Source organism: Carettochelys insculpta, chromosome 1, assembly GCF_033958435.1.
Source record: "Carettochelys insculpta isolate YL-2023 chromosome 1, ASM3395843v1, whole genome shotgun sequence".
Taxonomy (NCBI): domain Eukaryota; kingdom Metazoa; phylum Chordata; order Testudines; family Carettochelyidae; genus Carettochelys; species Carettochelys insculpta.
This window is the reverse complement of record NC_134137.1, coordinates 244,832,305-244,850,620: the sequence shown is the minus strand read 5'-3', so window position 1 is coordinate 244,850,620 and position 18,316 is coordinate 244,832,305. Positions and strand designations below refer to the sequence as shown.

The window sequence follows — 18,316 nt, the reverse complement described above, 5'->3', positions numbered from 1 at the left end:
CGTATTTACCAGGCGCTCACAATGTGAAGGCAGACCAGCTGAGCAGGCACTTCGCACTCACACACGAGTGGCAGATCCTCTCCGATCTGCTACGACCGATTTTTCCTGATTGGGGGTTTCCCCAGATAGACCTGTTTGCCACTCAACACAACAAGAAGTGCCCCCAATACTGCTCCAGGGCAGGACTGGGGCGGGGGTCCTTGGGGGATGCGTTCGCGATTTCGTGGAAGGGCCCACTGCTTTACGTGTTCCCCCCCACGGTGCTCATCCACAAGGTCCTGCAGAAAGCCAGGAGGGAGAGCCCCCGCATGATCCTAGTGGTCCCCACATGGGATCGACAGCAATGAATGATGCTTCTCCGCATGTCGGATCGTCCACCGCTTCCCCTTCCAGTAGCGCCGGACCTGCTCACGCAGGCCCAGGGGTCCATAGTGCAGCCACACCCCCGAGGCCTGCGCCTACAAGCATGATTAATCCATGGCTCAGCTCCCTAGAAAGTACATGTACGGAGGGAGTACAACAAGTCCTGGAAAGTAGCTGAAGGATCTCCACCAGGAAGACCTACAAACAGAAATGGACTCCATTCACTGCATGGTGTTCCACCAAGCAGTTAGCTCCCCTTGAAGTGCCTATACCTGTCATACTAGAATACTTACTGGACCTCAAGAGAGGTGGGCTCTCCCTCTCCTCGTTGAAGGTCCATCTCGCCGCTCTATCGGCTTTTTGGCATGAAGAGGAAGGGCCCACGGTGTTTGCCCATCCTATTGTTACCAGGTTCCTGAAGGGGCTGGTAAACCTGTACCCCCCTCGGAAACTGCTTCCACCATTGTGGAGTTCAGACCTGGTGCTCAGCGTGCTAATGGGACCACCGTTTGAACCCTTAGCCATGGTTTCCCTCCGTCTCCTTATGATAAAGACAACCTTCCTTCTTGCAATCACGTCAGCTCGCTGGGTGAGTGAGCTCGCAGCAGTTATGGCAACACCGCCCTGCATGGTATTCTCAAAGGAGGCGGTAACCTTACGGCTGCACCTAGCCTTTGTTCCGAAAGTTTCTTCAGAGTTCCATCTTAACGAACCTATAGTTTTACCCTCGTTTTACCCGAAGCCTCATAGCTCCAGCAAGGAGGCACGCCTGCACCTCCTGGACGTGTGGAGGGCGTTGGCCTTCTACATAGACAGAACTAAGTCCTTCCGGAAAACGGACAGACTCTTAGTCTCTCTCGCTCCCAGGTCAAAAGGAGAGGGTCTCTCTTCACAGAGAATCTCGAAGCACGTTGTGTCCTGCATAAAGATGTGCTGCGAACTTCGAAAGACTCCTTTGCTGGCCCCGCCTAGGGCTCATTCCACCCGGGCGGTGGCGGCATCATCAGCCTTTTTCAAGGGCATCGCGCTAAAAGACATCTGCAGAGCGGCGAACTGGTCATCCTATGACACCGTTGCCAAGCATTATGCCCTACACCGGGTATTCCAAGAGGATACCCGCCTCTCAACAGCAGTCCTTTTGGGGGCAAGTTGCACATAACCCGATTACCCACCTCCTTTCTTGGGTTACTGCTGGGTAGTCACCTATCATGGAGCACCCACAGGGACACTCAAGGAAGAAAGAGAAGTTACTCACCGTAGTAATGATGGTTCTTCGAGATGTGTCCCCGTGGGTGCTTCACCACCCGCCCATCCTCCCCGCTTCGGATCTCTGTTTAGTGTTTTTCAGGAGCATCTGAGGCGGTTAGTCAAGGAACTGGTGGGGACCGGATTGCGCACGTGGCCGGGAGCGCGCAGGGGAGTGGCACGCGCCGGCGCATGCGTGGTCCGGGAGAAACTGCTGAAAGGATCCGATCTGCGGCGCCGGGGCGAGCCTGACACCTATCGTGGAGCACCCACGGGGACACATCTCGAAGAACCATCGTTACTACAGTGAGTAACTTCTCTTTTTGTAGGTTTTTTGTGCGTTTTTTGTTTTAAATTATGCAGTACTTTGATCTTGTCATGAATGAATTTAGGTGTTAGCCATTTCCACTCTATCCAGTAGCTATTTCATGAGCTAATAAGTCTGTGAGGAGAAATTTCTTGTAATTATGAACCTTTCCCTTTCCAATTCATCCAGAGTTGATCATGTTATGCTTCCTCTTTGGGGAGAGATCAGGTCATGACCACGATCGTTTTGGCTACATCTACACTAGAAGCATCTGTCAACAGTAACGTCTGTTGACAGAGCTGCATCAACAGAAACTCTCAACAGATCTGGTCAGCAGTTCTGTCAGTAGAGGGCAGGGCAGTCTGGCTGCTCTCCATTGACAGAGCAGATTGCTCTGTCAATCTGCTTTTGTGTGTAGATGCACTCTGTTGACAGAACAAGAAGAAGTCTTGTGGCACCTTTATAGACTAACAGAGGTTTTGGAGCATAAGGTTTTGTGGGCAAAATGAAGTGGGTCTTACCTTCCAGCAATATTAACAATAATCGTTACTTCAGATACTCATAGTAAATGTGCTTAGGCTAATCTAACAAATTATTATTTCAAAAAAAAAATCTAATGTAGATAATGGTATGAGGCACTCCACTCCTCTTGATGGTGTTTCTTTGCTTGTCTGTTTCTGTGGAATGTACATGATAACTTGAAAACCACATCTCCTCAATTTCAAAATTTCAGTTAATGTTGAGAATATCAGTTGGCAGAATCCTGCTCATTTTTAGTGAAAACCTCTAGAGGAAATGGGAGACACGTGGAACTCCTTATGTCTGGCTGACAAAGTCCACAGCTTTGACCTGATCTGTGATTATCTGTAAATCAAAGAACCAATGAATGGCAGCCATTCTTATGTTATTGAGGAAGGTATTCAGCACACCCTCCCAGAGGAGGTTGGGAAAGTGCAGGGGACAATAAACGAGACGCTGGGTGTGGAATGGAATTGAGAGATGCCAGAAGCCTTTGGTGTGCTTGGGAATTTTGGCTTACCATAATAATGAAGTTGTATGTCTGCCTTTTGAGACATATCACAGAATCACAGGGCTGGAAGGGACCTCAGGAGGTCATCTAGTCCAGCCCCCTGCTTCAAGCACGATCAACCCCCCACTAAGTCATCCCAGCCAGGACCTTGTCCAACTGGGACTTAAAAACCTCGAGGAAGGGAGAATCCACCATCTCTCTAGGTAACACATTCCAATGCCTCACAACCCTCCTGGTGAAATAGTTTTTCCTAATATCTAACCTACGCCTCTCCCTCTTCAACTTCAGACCATTACTCCTTGTTCTACCATCTGACACCACTGAGAACAGTTTCTCACCCTCCCCTTTAAAGCTCCCCTTCAGGAAGTTGAAGGCTGCTATTAAATCACCCCTAAGTCTTCTCTTCTGTAAACTAAACAAGCCCAAATCCCTCAGCCTATCGTCATAGGTCTTGTGCTCCAGACCCTTAATCATTTTTGTTGCCCTCTGCTGAGCCTGCTCCAGCAAATCCACATTCTTTTTATACTGGGGGGCCCAAAACTGGACACAATATTCAAGATGTGGCCTCACCAGTGTCGAAAAGAGGGGAATAACTACTTCTCTAGATCTGCTCAAAATGCTCTTCCTAATGTGCCCTACTATGCTGTTAGCCTTCTTGACTGTAAGGGCACACTGTTTACTCATATCCAGCCTTTCATCTACCATAACCCCTAGATCCCTTTCCATTGTACTGCTGCTGAGCCAGTCGGTCCCTAGCTTGTAACAATGCTTGGGATTCCTCCGCCCCATGTGCAGGACTCTACACTTCTCCTTGTTGAACCACATCAGATTTCTTTTGGCTCCGTCCTCCAATTTATCCAGGTCCCTCTGGATTCTCTCTCTACTCTCGAACGTATCTACCTGTCCCCCTAGTTTTGTGTCATCTGCAAACTTGCTGAGGGTGCAATCTAGTTCCTCATCCAGGTCATTAATATAGATGTTGAATAACACTGGCCCCAGAACCGAGCCTTGCGGCACTCCGCTTGAAACAGACTGCCATCTAGATATTGAGCCATTGACCACTACCCGTTGGGCCTGACCGTCAAGCCAACTTTCTGTCCATCTTCTAGTCCAAGGATCCAATCCATATTTCCTTAACTTATGGACAAGAATGTTGTGGGAAACCATATCAAAAGCCTTGCTGAAGTCAAGGTATATCATATCCACTGACTTCCCCATGTCTACAGAGCTTGTTCCCTCGTCATAGAAGCTAATCAGATTGGTAAACTAATCAGACATAATTAGGCTTAGTCAGGAGCAGTCACAAGGGGGCACACCAAAACTGTCTCATGGGGGCAGAGGGGCGGGGTACACAAGGTCTTGACATGGCGGAAGGGAAAGAGGGAATTTTGGTATGAGGGAACTGTGACATGGGCAGATAAAGCCCCTGGCTTGAGAGTAGGGGTGGGGAGTTCAGAGAGTCCCTGAAATGGAGCGGGGCTAGAAGGATGGTTCATAAATCTTGGGGGGAAAGTGGAAGAATGCCAAAAACCTCTAGTGCAGGCATGTCCAACCCGCAGCCCATGGGCCGCATGCGGCTCTGGACAGCTAGCAATGCAGCCCCACAAGATCGTAAACTTTTAACATTATTATGTGATTTATATAGATTAACTATATTATATATTTTATATGCGGCCCAAGACAATTCCTCTTCACTCAGTGCGGCCCAGGCAAGCCGAAAGGTTGGACACCCATGCTCTAGTGTGTGCATTGAGCTTAGCCTACAGAAGCAACAAAGCATGCAACCTTTTATTCAGCTATAAAGGTAAACTGTGATTAAGCAGCCAAAGAAAAACAGCCATAAAAGTTAATTTGAATTTAGTCTTTTAGACTTAAAAGATGACTTAGTGGGTTATGTTTTTTTATGAACATCCCTGTTGAGGAGCAGATACTGTGTGTCTTATTTGTGATCTCTGCCTTTCTAACCTCAAGATTAGCGTACTGTAAGGCACTGTTTGCAGTAGCACACTACTATTTTTTCCCTGTTCTTTTGGTAGCTGAGGAATACTTTGTTGGGTGTGGTGGAGGATCTGGTTTCTAGAGGGCTGTGTGAGGGCATATTTATTTAATTTGCCATTAAATAACTTCACTCTGTAAATTGATTTTTTTTAAAATAGATTTTATTAGTATTATGCAAAGCCAATGAATACTTTTGTTCCTCAAATGGCTTTGCCCAAAGGATATAATTTTAAAGGATTTTGAAAATCCTATTAAGAGTTGCTTGTGAGGCACTGTTTTTTTGGTTTCATTAGTGGCTGGAGATTTAGATGGGACAGAGGAAGAGAATTTGTGAACGCAGTCTCTTTTTGAAGTTTGGATGGTCTGTCCTGTTGGTACAAATACTACATTTCAATGACAAAAACTAAGAAAAAATATGCTTTCTTTTCCACGCATTTTGGTTTGAATTACAATAATCCAAATGATGTAGTGTGATGGATTCTCCTTTTGAAGATAAACATTTAATAGAAAGTGGTAAGAAAAGGATCACCATAATTCCATTTTCCAAAGTGTAAGACAGTCACTTTGTAGGGTTGCTAATGAAGACAAAGGAACTTAAATATGGAGTAGTACATTCTGTGATAAAGTTGACTGCTTACACCCACTGTTGGTTGGACCGTACACGTTGCTCATCTCGTATGGTTGGCATATATGGAACATAAATGTGGTTTATACCATTTCATCTTGGCCACCTCTCAAGTTCAGTTTGGTATAATATGTCCCTTGTGCTATTGTAAGAGTTTGAACTGAACATGGCCTATATTTATCTACTTGCAAGCACTTGATTTTTTAGGATTTTAGCCAAACACTTAATCTAAAGACAGCCCAGGAAATTGGCATATTTAACAATATTCATTTGTTACTGTATTCTGTTTATATAATAACTCTAAAGTTCACCATTTCCTTGATTAAATTGCGGTGCTCACCAGTTTATCCCAGCAGTTCTGCTCTTGGGCTCTGAGCACAATTAAGCCTTTCTGAAGCATGGTGTGTTGATCTAAAATGCCTGATACTCAGTTAGCAAATCAAAACCACTTCATTTTAAACTCTGTGTATGTGTAGGATGGGTTGGTGGGGGGGGGTCCTTTTCCTCCTCATCCTAATGTGTGCTTAAAGTATGTTAGCTCTCCAACTTTTATATGTACTCTGCATACATTAATGGCAATGTGGGATAACAGTGAAGAGAAGGAATCGAAATGTGGCCATGGAGTATCTGAGGATGTGAATGTCATCTTGACCCCAAAGGTAAAACTTTCAAATAGAATTGTGGTGTCCATATTTATAAGCTGAATTCATGAAGTTTCTGAAACATACTAGGAAAGTCCAATATACAGGCTGCACATTACTGTACTTCGCTCTTTAGGCCTCTAGTTTCCTACAATGTGTAGAGGACTAGCATGAGTAGTTGGGGGAATAAACCTGTGCAAATTTGGAATGGTTATGCTTTATTGGCTGTGTCTACACTACAAAAATAACTTCCAAGCAAGCAACTTCAAAGTTTGAGAGTCCACACACCCCCTACTTCAGAGTTAAACTTCGGAGTAGGGCACTACTCCATTCCTGGGAGTTAGCTTTGAAGTAAGGGAATAATACGTGTAGACTGTCTGCTGGCTACTTTGATGCAGTGCTAACTTCAAAGGTAGTTCCTAGTGTAGACGCACCCATTGAGTAATACCTGTTAGGAGTGTAATGTCTTTTCAACCCATTTAGGGTAGAGGTTAGCAGTAATTTTTGATGGGGGGCCCGCTCCACGAATTTGGGAAGTGGTCAAGGGCTGCATGGTCTACCATGATTTTGATGGAGGAGTTGTGGGATCTGGGATGAAGGTTGAGTGCAGAAGGGATCTCATGGTGTGGGATTCAGGTGCAGGAGGGGATGTGGAGCCAGGGGGGGGATGCATGAGTACAGGAGAGGATTCTCACCTGGAGGAGGAGTGTAGGACAGGGTGCAGGGTTAGAATCGTGATCTACGGTGGTTGTGACTTGGGGCAGAGAATTGAGATGCAGCTTCTGGAAAGGGGTATGGGTGCAGGAGAAGGGTGCAGAGGGTTTGGATTTTGATCTGAGACCAGGGTGCAGGAGGGAGAACTGGGCTGAGGAAGGGAAAAGTTGAGGGAGGGCATGCTCTAAAAGGTACCCAGAGTTCATTAATGCAATCGGTCCTGTTTGAAACAGGACTACACCATCATGAATTTATGAAGTACACTAGCAGGGTTTACACAGTGGAGTAGGAGGACAACATACTAGAAAACTCTACAAATAATAGTCCTCTAGTGTGCTTTTGCTTGTGCATTGTATAGACAGGATTTGCGTATTAACATATTTTAAGTATATGACAAAAGTCCAAGTGGTTTTCCGTACTGTTTGCTAAGAGGCAGATCTGTTTGTCCCTTCCTTGCCAAAGAAGGGCCACTTGACAGCAATTGCTAGTCAGTTATGACAGCTGACTAGAGGTATCAGCTTTTACTTTGTCTTTGAGCATTTGATTTATCAAAACTTATGCAGTAAACAAACATTTTCAAACCTAATTTCAGTTTTGTAACTTAACATGTGATGTGGTTACACACATTTCATCATAATGTTATTGACCAGAAAGTTATTAGATTTCAAATGATACTTCAAAAGGCATATTTTGTACAAAGATGATTAGTGTGTAAGGTGTGATGACAGTGGTTTATTCAATCACAGTGGTGTGCATAAACATAATAAGGATTTATGTGCATGACTTCCATTTTGGTCAGTGGGAGTTGTATATTTGAACCATATAAATTATTCCATTATAGTACACAGATTTACTGTAGTTGTGCATTTGATCAGCACTTACGTAAATATGCATTAACAATTGTGTCATATCACTTTATTATGGGAGATCTTGTCACTTGTTCAACTGCGGCATAGTCATCTGCTATATGAAATGTATCTGTCTTTTGTGCATTCTTCTTTTGAGGTCCCAGGTTTCTTTACTGTCACTTCTGGTCATGTGTGGTTTTTAAGTGCAGCCACAATAAACAGTTTAAATGTAGATATCTTTGGTATAAATACCAGCTGCCTCTGGGGCCATGGAAAGAGCTCCCATTGAATAATGTGGCACCATTGGATCATTATGTTGTTGATTGATGCTGATAATGGTTAGAGCTTCACAATGAAGTCATTCTGTACTATCCCTGGCTAGAACTGTTCCTTACAGTATTGGCTGTGTGATGCAATAAGGTTCAAGGATCCTAAAATCAACTAATTCCAATATGCACAAATAATAAAGCAAAGCATTCCAATATGAAATGGGATTTTCCACTCCCCGCCCCACCATTTTTCCATAAATAGGATATTTGAATCATAAATACTAGAACTGGAAGGGGCTGCAAGAGGTTAACGCCAATCTCCTGCGTTCACAAGAGGACCAGGTACCATCTAGATAATCCATGATAGATGTTTATCTAACCTGCTCTTAAATGTCTCCTCTGAAGCCCAAAGATGGCATGAGAAATAATACCCATTAGTCTTCAGTACCTTGTACTCTTTGTTACAGACTTTGAGTTTTTGTGTTCCAAATAGACTTTTTGCTAAGGATGGAGTGATTCCATATCTTCTCCAGGTACCTATGTATTGCACAGCTGAATGCACAAAATACTGTGGATCACCCCTGTATATGCGAAACGGTGCAAAGGGAAGTAGGGCGTTGGAAGGAGAGGGAGTTGGCTGCCTTTTTCAGAAGCGTTTCTTGTGGGCTTGAAGATACCCTGTTTGTCATATGACTCAATCTAATCATTTTTGATTTGTAATCAAGGGTTGAGTAAAATGTATTCTATTTACAGTAAGTATACAAAGCAGCATGTTTAAATACATATGAGCATGCTGTCAGGGCTGCTAGAAATTTGAAAATAAACATGTTCAACTAGTTTGCTTGCAGAGCCAAGAACCTGAATAGCGAATATGGTAAATTTAGGGAAGTCCCCATTTTAACGTCTAGTTTGATATACATTACACTGGGTGAGTTAACTGGTACAGGTAAAGCTTAGAAAGCTAGTCAGTATGGGTATTAGTACAAACATAGGCATATCAGTAATTCACTGTTTGGCCGTTTCTATAAGTTAGTTTCTAAAATTGGTTTAGTATCTTTGTATACAACAGAGAATTTTTCTTCCTCATCTGAGAATAATATTTAGCTGCTTTATGTACTGGAAAAAATAGTGTACTTTTGTATTTGTCTTCTTAAAAATTTTAAGAGGGAAAAAAAGAATTATGTAGTTTATTTCTCTTGATTATTTATTGGTTTATAAGCTTAGCTTCTGAGATGAATGGTATAACAAGTTTTCAGTCTTGGCTTTTTGGTATGGTCTATAAAGACTTCGGTTGATGTTTTATTACTTGAACTATGGTAAGATTTTCTCTTTTCTATAACTGGAAAAAGACTTGTCCAGCTTTCTTTCAATTGCTTGAGTATATCTGAATTGATGCAGATTGGTCTGTACTCAGTCAAGGAAGTGTTTAAAATGTGAATAATTAGGTTGCTTGACTATTTACATCACTCATCAGGTAAAACTGTTAACATGAAAGGAGCCATGTACCAATTCAAATTACAAACCTAAAAAAGAATAATATAAATGGACCATAGAGTAAATGTAAAATACTGTAGAACCAATAATGCGTTTTTCTCCTATTCTTCAGGTTCTTGATTGTTACAGAACATTTGCTGAATTGTCCGGAGCTGGTAAAAGTCATGTATGCCAAACTGAGCAATCAAGAAAGGTAACCCGAAAAACCAATGCGGCTTTTAGTATTTAGCATTCCATATACAGTATCCTGTTCACATGATTGAAAAACTGTGTGGTTTCATAGCTGGCACATCATCTCTAAATACATGTTTCTATGTCAGTAATGGTTTTAAATTGGTTGGTTAACATTACAGCTTAGCCACAACTGGCAGTGATTTACGTAGGGTTGCAGAATCCAGGTTGGCGCCATTACTCAGTAAAGAAATTAAAAAAAAAAAAAACTAAAGGCAAGATTTCATGCTTGTGCCTTGATTTCATAAGAGCACCACACCCTCTTGCACATTAGATCTAGTTTTGAAATAGACTCAGCTGTTCATACCACATGTCTGGTAAATAGAAATTAAAAGGAAGTCTGAAGGAATAGATTTATTGTGGATGATATGCTTGCTTCAGTTTCTTCAGCTGAAGCTGGAATTGACCTGTATTTCATTATGATCACTTAACTCTTTAAGGCATGGGTGTCCAACCTTTTGGCTTGCCTGGGCCACATTGAGTGAAGAGGGATTGTCTTGGGCCGCATATAAAATATATAATATAGTTAATGTATATAAATCGCATAATAATGTTAAAAGTTTATGATCTTGTGGGGCTGCATTACTAGCTGTCCAGGGCCTCATGCGGCCCGCGGGTTGGACACGCCTGCTTTAAGGTCTTCTTTGCACATTTGAAAACTTGAGCCTTGGAAAGAAAACCAAAACAAGCATGTTCTCTAACAGCCCAGTGTTTTACAAGGGGGACAGGTAAAGCTTTTTATGTAAAGAATTGTGCACGCTTGAGAGTCTTGTAATATAAGCAAGGGGGAGATGTTTTAGTTAGGAGGGATCTTTTGTCTCATGATCCTGTGCCCTTTTCCTTACATATTTTTGCCCTTATTTGAAGTTGCTGCTATTCTTCCCATTGCAGTCAGTGGGTCAGAAGACACAAGATTACCTGAATTAGTTTGAACATCACCTTCTGTCACTTTTGCAGATGCAAGAAGCTGTAGAGGTTTCCCATGGGACTGTTGTCACTCTTCCCTCAGGGAAGATGGCAGCCCCCTGTGCAGTACGGCTTAAAAACTGGACAGAGAACTGTGAAAAGGCAAGGAGATGGGGAGAATGGGACAGGTTGAGAGCAAAACTACAGGGGCAGGTTTAGGACAGAAGACTGTAAGAAGAGTAGGAGACTAGGTGGAGCAGGGAGGGTGCTTGGCAGAGCATGGAATGACAGAATTGGGGAAAAGTATCAACTTATCTCCTCTGTCTCCCAGAACCAGGGAGTCCTTACTTATACAATCATTTGGGAGGGAAAAGTGAGGATTTTAAATCTCAAGATGTTGAAGGGTGTAACTATTGATTTTTTTTTCAATCTTGTGGGATTATTTTGTACTGAGTTTTGTTAGTTTTTAGTCTGAGCTGTGGAAAAGTTTACTTGATTTGTCAGTTCTTGGAAAACTGTTAAATGGCCACTTTCCATCTGTTGCATATGACTTGTCACAGGAAGGTACTATGTTGCTATAACTGGTTGATCAACTGAAAATACACTTTCAGTACACTTATTACACTTATGATTCACAGTGGCCAAAGTTAAACTTATAAAAAAAAAAACCAGGAAAATTAATCAGAGTGCATTTTCAGCACAAAATGGTTACTTTAATTTTAATTTAGTACTGTGACAAAGCTCCCCTCTCAACCTTGTTGGGTCCCACTCTTAAGCAGATTACTCACGTCAGAAACCTAGAGCAGCCCTCAGTTTAGGCACTTCCTCTATGGCACCAGCTTGCTGTTTGTTGAACTACTCTCATCATTGGCCAGCACAGAAAAAATAAGGCAGTGGTCTACAGCCTGCAGATCCAGAGGCGCACTGGGGTCTTTAAGGACTTCTTTGTGGCTCCCAATGCTATAATTGCAAAGTTAAAAAACTTCTGATTATTTCTGATAAATGGTGAATATCTATAAAAGCCCAAAAAGAACAACTCAGATTGAAATAAAATAAAGAAACAGTTCAGTAGCGCTTTAAAGACTAACAAAATAACTTATTAGGTGATGAGCTTTCGTGGGACAGACCCACTTCAGATCTGGAAAATTCTGATAAAAGTAATCAGACATGATGAGAATTTAACAGAAAGATAGCAAAAAAAAATGAAAACTGAATCGGTTCCTTCTGTCCTATGTAGCTGATTCGTCAGTTTTCTTTTCATTTTTAATCTTTCTGTTAAATTCTCATTGTGTCAGTTTACTTTTATCAGAATTTTCCAGAAAGTACGTTTTGACGTTATTTATTATGGATAGTCTTGTAGTCACATGCGTTGTGACTCTTGAATTCTTGAGTTTTTTACTGAACTTAAAAAAAGGCTCTTCTGCTATTTTGGTTGCTGAACCCTGAAATAGGGGAATCAAATTCCATAATCTCTGTGGCTCCGCCAAGTGAAGTGCAACATGACAGGGGAAACCCCCTTCACCAAAACCAGTCTCTTTTCCCATATCTAAATGGGGAAAAGGTGGATGCTGGAACCTAGGCCCATCCTCTTCTTGAGATTCCAGCCCAGGGTCCCTATAAAAGCAGCTGTCTGCAGATGTCTCCAATAACAGCCATGTGACAGCTACAACTCCCTGGGCCACTTCCCCCACCTCGCTCTCCTCCCCCCATCACCTCCCCTAACTGCAGGTTCTTCTTTGTAGTATTTGCTTGTGCTTGCTCCTCCCAGATCCTCCACAGTAATTTCTCTCCTCAGCTCCTTGTGTGCACTAAACTAACAGAAGGAGGTTCCTTTTTAACCAATTTCAGTTGGTATAGTTGGCCCCTGCATTCTGATTAGTCTGACTCAGCTGGCTCTTGAAACCTCCAAATTGGCTGCAGGTGCTTTAATTGGCTTGACTGCCCTGACTCAGTCTGGCAAATTCCTTGCTAGTTCTGGATTAGCCTGTTAGTTTAACCTGGGAACAAGGAACATGTTTAATTTGGGGCTAATACGTTTCTCTTCTACTCTTCTCCTGTGGCCCTCTGGCTTGATTGTCACAATAGTTAGGTGTAAAGTATTAGTAAATGTGCTACAAAGTATTTTGTAAGGTCTTTAATATTACTAAGATCTCAGACAACCTTCAGGTATTTCATAGAACTTTCAATTATTTGCATCTTTTGAAAGTTGTTTGTCTTTATTTGGAAGGATGCAAATGTATCATGGGGAATAGTTCAAATCTTAATAAAATTTATTAACAGTAGAACAGTTAGCTAGTAGCCAAGTTTTATATTTGAAAATCTAATTAGTCTAAATGGCATCGTGTATCTGAGGGCTTAACGTACCTTGAAAAATCTTTATTGCTGGCGATTCATGAGAAGGAAAGATTGGAGGTTAAATTCACAGGGCTGGCAGTTAACAATCTCTTTGTAGTTGTCATCTTTTCCCATGTCGTCTTCTGGTCTTCAAAAACCCCCGCCCCACCACCCAAGCATATCATTAGAAGCAAGCTGCCCGCAATGGAAAACACTCTAGCTGTACTCAAAGCAGCACCATCTCCTTCCCTAATAATAGAGGCAAAGCTTTCAGACATATCTGTATTGCTATAGTGATTAATATTCCACACAATACACTTTTCAAGATATCTGGGTCCTACATATGTTTATCACAATGTGTGTTATATCTCGTCAATGCCACTAAGAACTATGTGGGTGAAAGAAGACAAAGCACTACACATTTGAATGAACCCACACGCAAACACCATGTCACCTATGGAGAAACACTTTTTACAAAACAGTCACTTTATATCTGACCTCTTACTTAATCCTTGTCGTCAAAGAAAATCTGCACAATACTTTCAAAAGGTGACCCTGGGAGCTTAAATTCATTCTCTTTGTTAATGGTAAAATTTGACTCAATAAAGATGCTAGATTTATGCCCCACTGACCATTCTTTGTCACATATCGGCAGGAGTCTTAGCTGCCCATTTCACTGTGAATTATTTCTTGCAATACGAGTTAAATTTTACTGGGAATTTATCTTGCAATATGAGTTAAATCGTTATGCTTAATAATTTGTTCCACCTTGTATTTAGCTGTGGCATTTGAGTATTTTTCCCAGACCTGAAGCACAGTTCTGTGTAAGCTTGAAAGCTGTTTTCACCAGAAGAAATTGACCCCAATAAAAAATATTACCTCATCCATGTTGGCCCATCTTCTTTCGATATTTTCTATATCAAATATGCTCAGGGTACTTGCGTAGAACTTTACAGTGCTATTTTTTCCACTGTGTCTTTAAGAGTAGAATTGATATCATTCATTGGCTGGGGGGGGGGGAGGGGGAAGGCCAGATTTTAGACTGAGGAGGCTACTGAATTTAATAACCCTCAAGCATATGCACATCTAAGGAGTCATGTCATTCGTAGATATTTAAAGGACCGAAGGAGCTGTTATGATCTGACCACACACATAACATATACTACAGAATTTTCACTCATTTCACTTATTTTAGAACCTAAATGACCTTATGTTTCAGATTTAATGCTGGTGGTAGCTCTTACTTTTAACACTGTAGTTTAGCTACCGTAGAAGGCTGCACTGTATTACATTGATTGTTGCTAATTCTTTAGTTGTTGTGTAAAGTCTTCCCAGCTTGCTGGAATCAGAAAGAACTGGGTTCAATTTGAATTGGAAAAGAGAATGTTATGTTCGTGGCACACAGAAAAATTCATAAAATACTGTTTCTGGAAGATTACAACAATAACATGTAGTGATCACAACAGACAGAGGTAAAGCAATCTGCTCTCGGAGTAGGGTTCCCAAGTGTCAGGTATTGAACCAAACAGTCCGGTGTTTGGGCTCTCTGTCTGGTTAAAAAAAAAAATCAAAGAATGTGGGGCACGTAAATGTCTGGTATTTTTGTGGAGGACATCTGGCAACACTATTGCCACTGATGGCTGGTGGGGGACTGCCCTTGGGTGGGCAGGGTGCTGCATGCTCCCTGGCCATTCAGACCTGCTAGCTGGGGCGGGAATGCCTGCCTGGTTGTGGCTCCGGCTGCTGATGCTGCCCTGGCTGAGAGACTGGGAGGAAGGCAGAACATGGCAGGCTGCTCTGCCCAGCTGGGCTCACAGACAGCCGGATGGTACTGTGCGCCGTGGACTGGGGCTGGCTCCCTGCCAGTGCTGCTGGCCTGCTGCTGCTGTCTTCGCTGCTGCACAGCCTCTGCACTAAGCTGGGGCTGGGGGCAGCGGGGGTAGAGGTGGGGAGCAGGCTTGATCCCATGGCAGGGTGGATCTGGCGAGCCACCCCACACTAGGCTCGCTTGGTGGGATCAGGGGCGGTGGGGTAAGTAGGGGTTGGGTTCCTGGCTAGCCTTGCTGGTGGGTGTGGCCTGCCAACCCCCCACACACATGCAGCTGTGGGCCAGCAGAGCCCCTTTGATGTCCCAACTTGGGGGGGGGGCAACTACAATCTGATTCCTGCCCCTTTTTTGAGGGACCTGACTCCCCCCAGCTGCATCTCCCAAGAGAAAAGGCTCCTTGAAACACTGTCGTGTTGGAAGGTCATAAACTGTTTTCATTTCTGTAACCTCCATCCTGTTGGTTTTCTGCAGAGGCTTTCGGCTGCAAGCTCTGCCCTCCACCCCAGAGTCCATTTCACCCACCAGGCGGCAGCCCCCAAAGATTAGGTGGGAGCACAGAAGGGGGCTCTCCCCCATGCCAGTCAAGGAAATGTTCCTCTTGCCAGGAAGTGTTTTTAATGCCTGGGTTGGCCATGTTGGAAGTGACTCTCTCTATAAAGGAGCTGAATTTATTTAAAATACAATAGCTGGTGTCTAACTGGAGATACAGCCCCAAGTTTCTGGAGCAGGTATGTCTAGAGTACCAGGCATGAGCAGAGCTCACAAAGTCCATGCTAATGCCTCATCACATTACAGTCCTTAGTTCTCCTCAGTTTAGGCCAAACAAATGAATATGATAGTTTGTTTTACATCTGCTTCAAAAAACAAGGAATGCCATCACGTTTGGGGACAGGCTGTTCAATTTGTTTTTGTAAGTAGTGTCCGGGTGTTGGACAGATGGCCCATTTTACTAGCAATGCAAAAAAATAAAATAAAATAAAATAAAAAAATTCAGGGACTATATATAATTATTGCAGCCGAAAATAAAAATGAGAGATGTTAGTCCCAATTTAAATAGAGCAGTTAATTAGCCTAAAGGTCCTGTTTGTTTTTCTTCTATGTTTTGATTGTTATGTATTCTAAAATGTTTCCTGTTTATCATTTATTTGACAGTTTCCAAAAATCACTGGGAAATAAGACACCTATGCCCTATTACTTAATACCTCCGTATTTTTAAGTAATCACAGTTGAGGTGTGTTGTTTACAGCTAAGACCGGAAGTAAATGTGCCAGGTTTCCATATATACTGTTGCTTTTTGCAGTTTCTTAAAAATAATCTGTGTCCAGGTACAACAAAAAATTGTAAGGATAATACAGGAAGTAGTTGTTATCAGAACAGACCTAATTATCTTTCTCTAAGGCTATGGTTACACTCGTAAGTTTTGCCAACCAAACCAGTAGAACTTACAATTCCAACACATCTGTAATACACTACAGCTGAAAAGAGAGCCACAAAAATAAATCCAGGTCGGGAGAACCTTGAAAGTGAGAGACTGAGCTTCTTAATTCTTAACTTTTCTCTTAAATGAGATAGATAGAAGTGTCACTTGGTCACTGTTCGAAGTACGTATGTGAGAAGACTTTCAATAGTACATATTTTTCTTTGGTAGATTAAGGCATAATAATCTTCCATGGTTGGAATCTGAAGCTAGACAAACTTATACTGGAAATAAATTGTACATTTTGAATGGTGAGGGTAATTAATTACTGGAACAATTTAGGAATGTGATGGATTATCCATCAGTCAAAATCTTCATAAATTGAGGCTGGTTGTCTCTCCTAAAAGACATGGTCAAGTTCAACCCAAGTTTATGGACTTGAAGCAAAAATTTCTGGATGGAATTCTACAGTATGTGTTATGCAGGTCAGATAATAGTAGTTCCCTCTGTCCGTAAAATCAGTGAATGACTTGGGTTCTTAGACATGCATATGCTTGAGCGTTATTAATCCAAATAAACTCAGCCTAAAATCTGGTGATTTTGTTCAATGAATGATGGTAAACATCTTTTTTTGTATGGCTGGCCTAGAAAATGGGAATTGACCTGTTATTGAGGGATGAGGGCTGTTGGACACCTGGCTTCTGGCAGTGTGTGTATGGGGAAGTGTGGTAGGAATATGTTCTCCTGCCTTATCCCTCAGTGGCACACCTCTCCTCTGATGGGGTCTCATCAGATTTACAGTGAAATCTGTGAAGTGATCCTTGTCCAACAACCTCCTGTCTTGTGACTACTTAGCTTATCCCCAGTGTATTGAGTACAGTTCCCTACCCCAGTCATAAAAAGGATTTTCACAGTCCCTTGAATGATTGCTTAAAACAGGCTTCACTATATTAGTAAAATACCAGGATTAACAACCTGACTTTTACCTTGGTAATTTTTTTTTCAGGGTTAGTGAAGTTGTGACCAGTCTTTTCCATATGAAAAAAACTTTCCCTTCATTGTGACAACTCGACAAACTAAACGGTGTGGAGTAGGTTAAATGCAAATTTAATTTTTATTTTAAATGTCAGTCCCCACATCTGAATTGCAAATATTTTATTCAAAGAAAACTCTGAGCCTGCCCTTGAGTGTGCCTAATAAAGAAAATTCTTTCAAGATGAGAGAATGACAGTAGAACTTTGGTAATCTGCACTCTCTTCTCAGCAGAGGTTTAATCAGGAGTGCTGAAGTGAGGTGTCATATTATGAAAACTTCTTTATCCTTTTATGAATGTAAAGTTTGTACTGTGAATTGATAGAAATAAAACTAAACTATAATCATCAGTGTGGAACCAACAGCCTTCCTTGCTAGCTCACAAAATTCCATAATTTTCACTGGGAGTTTTAATGATTAACGTGGATTGGAGAGATTCTACAACGTGTCTAGTAGCTGTTATATTTGAGTTATGTAGACAGAGGCATTTTTTTCCTTGGTGTTTTTCATCCCTCTAGCTTCTCCTGCCTTGACAAACACACTCTATTTATAGCTTTTTATCAAGAAAGAGGGAATTAGGAGATTTATATATGCAAAATAAATTATAAGTAAAGGTGCAGGCACACACAAAGGGGGTTGTCAGAAGGTTTAGGTGTTATGTACATTTGTTTGAAGTAAAACCATTTTTGTTAAAATTAACTTTAAAGGAAGATTTTAATATTTTCCCCTCCACCCTCTCTACTCATTCTGTGGGATGAGCAATGACAGTGGCAGTGCAAGCACAAAAGCAGATAGTGAAAAGACAATTAAAAAAAAGTCGATTTCGCTAGATTCTTCTAGCTGTGCTGTCTCGGTTGAATGATGTGCGAAAATTAGCCTATATGGTAAAAGGTAATTGCTGTTTAAAGCTCCTTTGCATTTTGAAAATCAGACTTGGTGAATTTTTAATATACACAATTTTTAGATTTTCATTTAATCTATTTTAATTAGCTTTATAAATTTACTTAACAAGATTGTGTTCATTTATTTGTTTT

At 41.9% G+C, this 18,316-nt stretch overlaps 1 protein-coding gene across 1 annotated transcript in view; it reads left to right on the top strand.

Annotated features, from left to right (window-relative positions):
• ATXN10 (ataxin 10) overlaps positions 1-18,316 on the top strand; it is a 194,609-nt gene that overhangs the window by 73,595 nt on the left and 102,698 nt on the right. Inside the window, exon 8 of the mRNA XM_074998099.1 lies at positions 9,647-9,727. Within this exon, the coding sequence (XP_074854200.1) occupies positions 9,647-9,727 (81 nt within the window). The remainder of the gene's footprint in view (positions 1-9,646; positions 9,728-18,316) is intronic.